Below are 3,334 nucleotides of genomic sequence, written 5' to 3'. Positions count from 1 at the left end.
TCAGGCTTAATATAAATATAAATTAAAACTCAAAAGAAGGCTAGTCGGAATATATTATTGTGTCGTACTCCAATTAAATGCTCCAAACTACTTATAAGCAAAACCAAAAAAATACCCCAAAAATAATGCTATGGAGAAAATGAAAATGAATGCTGAAACATGCAATACAAGGGTGATACATGATGCATGAACCATTGGAAAACCAGGTGCCACAGCCTCTTTTTTAACCCTGCATTTATCAACGAAGGTTTCACACACGTTTCCTTCACTATTTGGAGAACTCTCCATGGTCCAAACAAACCACGCAGAATGGACGTTCACCGGGAGTGACCATATCCCTTCATTAACCATCTGAGTCCACCACCTAAACCGGTGCCTGCGGAGCACCAGACAAAGCCTCTTCCTTTAAAACCCACCCTCTCGCCACCCTTCTCGCTTCCTCAGAAGAAAAGAAGAAGAAGAGGAGGATAGCTTTAGATGGCAGGTTTGAGCGTTCTTTTGGAAGCCCAGAAGAACCTCCCTAGAAACACCCAAATCCTCAGCAAGACCTCCATCCTTAGAAACTTTTCTCTCTCCTCCATTCCTCCTCCCATCCCCCCTCCCTCCCCTTCCTCCTTCCCCACAAGCCCTTTCCTGGAATTCTGCTACCTCTGCCGCAAAAGACTCGAAGAAGGGAAGGACATCTACATGTATAGGTGAGCATGCCTTCCATTCCCTTATCCTCTTTCCCACTCGGCCCTCCACGTTGGTATTTTGGGAATACAAGCTCTTCTCTCTCTAAAATGCTTTTTTTATAATATTTTTACTGTAGAGGTGACAGGGCGTTTTGTAGCGTGGAGTGCCGGTGCAAGCAGATATTCATGGACGAGGAGAGCGGGAGGAGGGACAACTGCTCCCTCGCTGCCGCCGCCGCCGCCGCCGCCTCCACCGCCATCGAGAGAGGCGGAGCGGCGGCGGCGCGTCACCGGGGGCGGGTGGCCGAGAAGGGGCCGGCGGTGGCCGGCAGCTTCGCGTACTGAGAGCGGGGAGGAGCCCATGGTTTTGAGAAACAAGCGTGGGTTTGTCTCTTGTTTAGACGAAAATGCCCTCCTTGTTTTTTTTTGTGGTGGAGGAATAAGCGCGGAAGGCTCCTGGAAGCCTGAGGCTATTTCGGTCTTTTCTGTGATCCTGTTGCGTGTCGTCCAAATGCATTGAATCCGTGGCAGGATACGGTAATAGATCGCTGGATTCCGCTGGAGAAATGTTTGCATAAAAGGAAAAAAAAGAAAGAGAGAAATGTAGGAGTTGTACTTAAGAGTAACAATAAGAAGGACATTCATTAGATTCAACTTTCTTTTTCTATTTTTGTGTTATGAGTTATCTTTCTCCCTCTATGAATAAATATAATTGTTTTGTGTATAAGATTGCAAATATATGGGCAGTGTTTCTGTGGATTCTCCTTGACTGTGGTTATTCTTATCTGGTTCTTTGTGCCAACAGACTTACTCTACTTGGATTGAGAAATGCAAAGAAAAAAAAGAAAAAAAAAGGAGAGGATAGAGAAGTTATTTGTCTCGAAAATTATAATTTTTTCTCTCTAAAAAAATAAAAAGATTTGAAGATAAAATTCGCTATTGAAGATAAAATAATTGTTTTTCTCTCTTGTGTATGGAAACAAGAGTGCTCTTCTCTTCTTTTTCTTCTTTTCTCTTCTCTCTCATGTGTCCAAACTAAAATGAAATTGTACCATGTGTCTATGATCATTAGTAGATTATCTTGTCTTTTAAAAGCAAGAATCAGTACTTTCATTTGGTTAATTCTTGAATTTGTTTGTAAAGACAAAGGCTAGTAGATTGTTTTGAGTTGTGTTTTTTTTAAAAAAAATTTAAAATCAATGATATTGTTTGCTCATCATTGGTTCTCTTAAACAGGTACCATATAGAGAGGAAGATGGTGAGGCTTATGCATTTTTTTTGGTAATACAATGACAGATAACAATGTTAAATAATCTGAATGGATGTTGTATTTTGGTGCACGATTTTTTTTCTTTTTATTTTTTTGGTAAGAGAAATTCATTTACTTTAGTAGTGTTAAGACAAAGGCCTTTTGGCCGTAGGCTAGAAAGCAATTTCCGTCCCTCCAAAATTTTTTTTGATAAAATAAAAGTATTTTGTGGTAAAAAAATCGGAAGATGTTTTAGTTTTGCTAGAAAGCTGTTTTAGATTTATAAATTTTTTTTAGACCAAAATACTTATGATAAAATCATATAAATATAGAAAGTGTCCTTTTATACCATAATGCACAAAGAAAGAAATCTGCAAGAAAGTATTAAAAAGAAACGAATCGTAACATCTCATTTTTGCAAGTATGATTGTGTGCCTTTATATTTTTTTCAAAAATTAATTTCTAAAAATATTATATCAATAAAATATTAATATATAATGATAATAATTATAATACTTCATATCAAAATATTATATTATATTATATCATAATATATTGATATATTATGTTATATAATATCAAATTATATTATATTATTATGCTATAGTATATAATATTATATTAATTATATTAGAATGATATTATATTATATTGCAGTAATATTATACTATATCATATATTTATGTATTAATACATATTATACTATATCATATATTATTTATTTTTTTATTGTATAATACTATGTAATGTTCTTTGTGATCATTTTATCATATCAAAAGTACTTTCTTGGTTTGTTTACCAAATATATATTAAAGTCCTACGATATTTTAGAAATATAGTTACCAAACAACAAATAATTTTTTATAAAAGCTCTACTGCCAATATTAAATGAAAGAGGACAAAGAACTTCATAAGTCAGCCAAGAAAGTAATAATTTCTCTGCCTTTTCTTCTTCTTTTTTTTTTTTTCCTTTTTACTTTAGGTTCTTTTGTTTCTTATTTTATTTACTTATTAATAAAATATGATATGATTTGTCATTATTTTATGCAAAAATCGAAAACAGAGAGAATATATTTATATGACATGAATAAAGATGCGGAAAAAAAAGTAAATAAATTTATGCAAATAGCATTAGAAATGAGTAAAACATTAAATGAAGTTTGTTACATTCAGTGCATCAAGTCTATCTATGAAGAAAACAAAAACTTCTAAAAATCACCAGAATGCCAACATAATTAAAGCTAGATTTCAAATATTTAACTACCTTCCTAGGCATATACAACATGATTTCTGCCTCATTATTCCCGTATAATTAATTGCCATGCTTTGAAGCTGTTATGGGCTACTATGACAGCAAGCAGGACTTATATTTATAAATAATTTTATGTAAACATTATTGCAAATATAAAAC

At 34.0% G+C, this 3,334-nt stretch overlaps 1 protein-coding gene across 2 annotated transcripts; it reads left to right on the top strand.

Annotated features, from left to right (window-relative positions):
* The first annotated feature begins 416 nt into the window (after positions 1 to 416).
* LOC103721686 (FCS-Like Zinc finger 5-like) lies at positions 417 to 1,438 on the top strand. Of its 2 annotated transcripts, none has more exons than XM_008811991.4 (2): positions 417 to 695; positions 821 to 1,438. In XM_008811991.4, the coding sequence occupies exons 1-2, from the start codon at positions 478 to 480 to the stop codon at positions 1,017 to 1,019; spliced, it is 417 nt and encodes a 138-aa protein (XP_008810213.1). In that variant the 5' UTR covers positions 417 to 477; the 3' UTR covers positions 1,020 to 1,438. The 2 variants fall into 2 exon arrangements, with proteins under 2 accessions (XP_008810213.1, XP_008810212.1); XM_008811990.4 differs by having other exon boundaries at positions 425 to 695; positions 812 to 1,438.
* Positions 1,439 to 3,334: the final 1,896 nt, after the last annotated feature.

This window comes from Phoenix dactylifera, unplaced genomic scaffold (assembly GCF_009389715.1).
Source record: "Phoenix dactylifera cultivar Barhee BC4 unplaced genomic scaffold, palm_55x_up_171113_PBpolish2nd_filt_p 000077F, whole genome shotgun sequence".
Lineage (NCBI taxonomy): Eukaryota > Viridiplantae > Streptophyta > Magnoliopsida > Arecales > Arecaceae > Phoenix > Phoenix dactylifera.
Note: the sequence above shows the minus strand (reverse complement) of the source record. Positions and strands in the feature narration are given on the sequence as shown.

Excerpts from the sequence above, each read along its gene's own strand:
- LOC103721686 (XM_008811990.4), top strand. The coding sequence starts at position 478 with ATGGCAGGTTTGAGCGTTCTTTTGGAAGCCCAGAAGAACCTCCCTAGA. Across the intron at positions 696-811 it reads AAGGACATCTACATGTATAG|AGGTGACAGGGCGTTTTGTA; the intron begins GTGAGCATGCCT and ends TTTTTACTGTAG.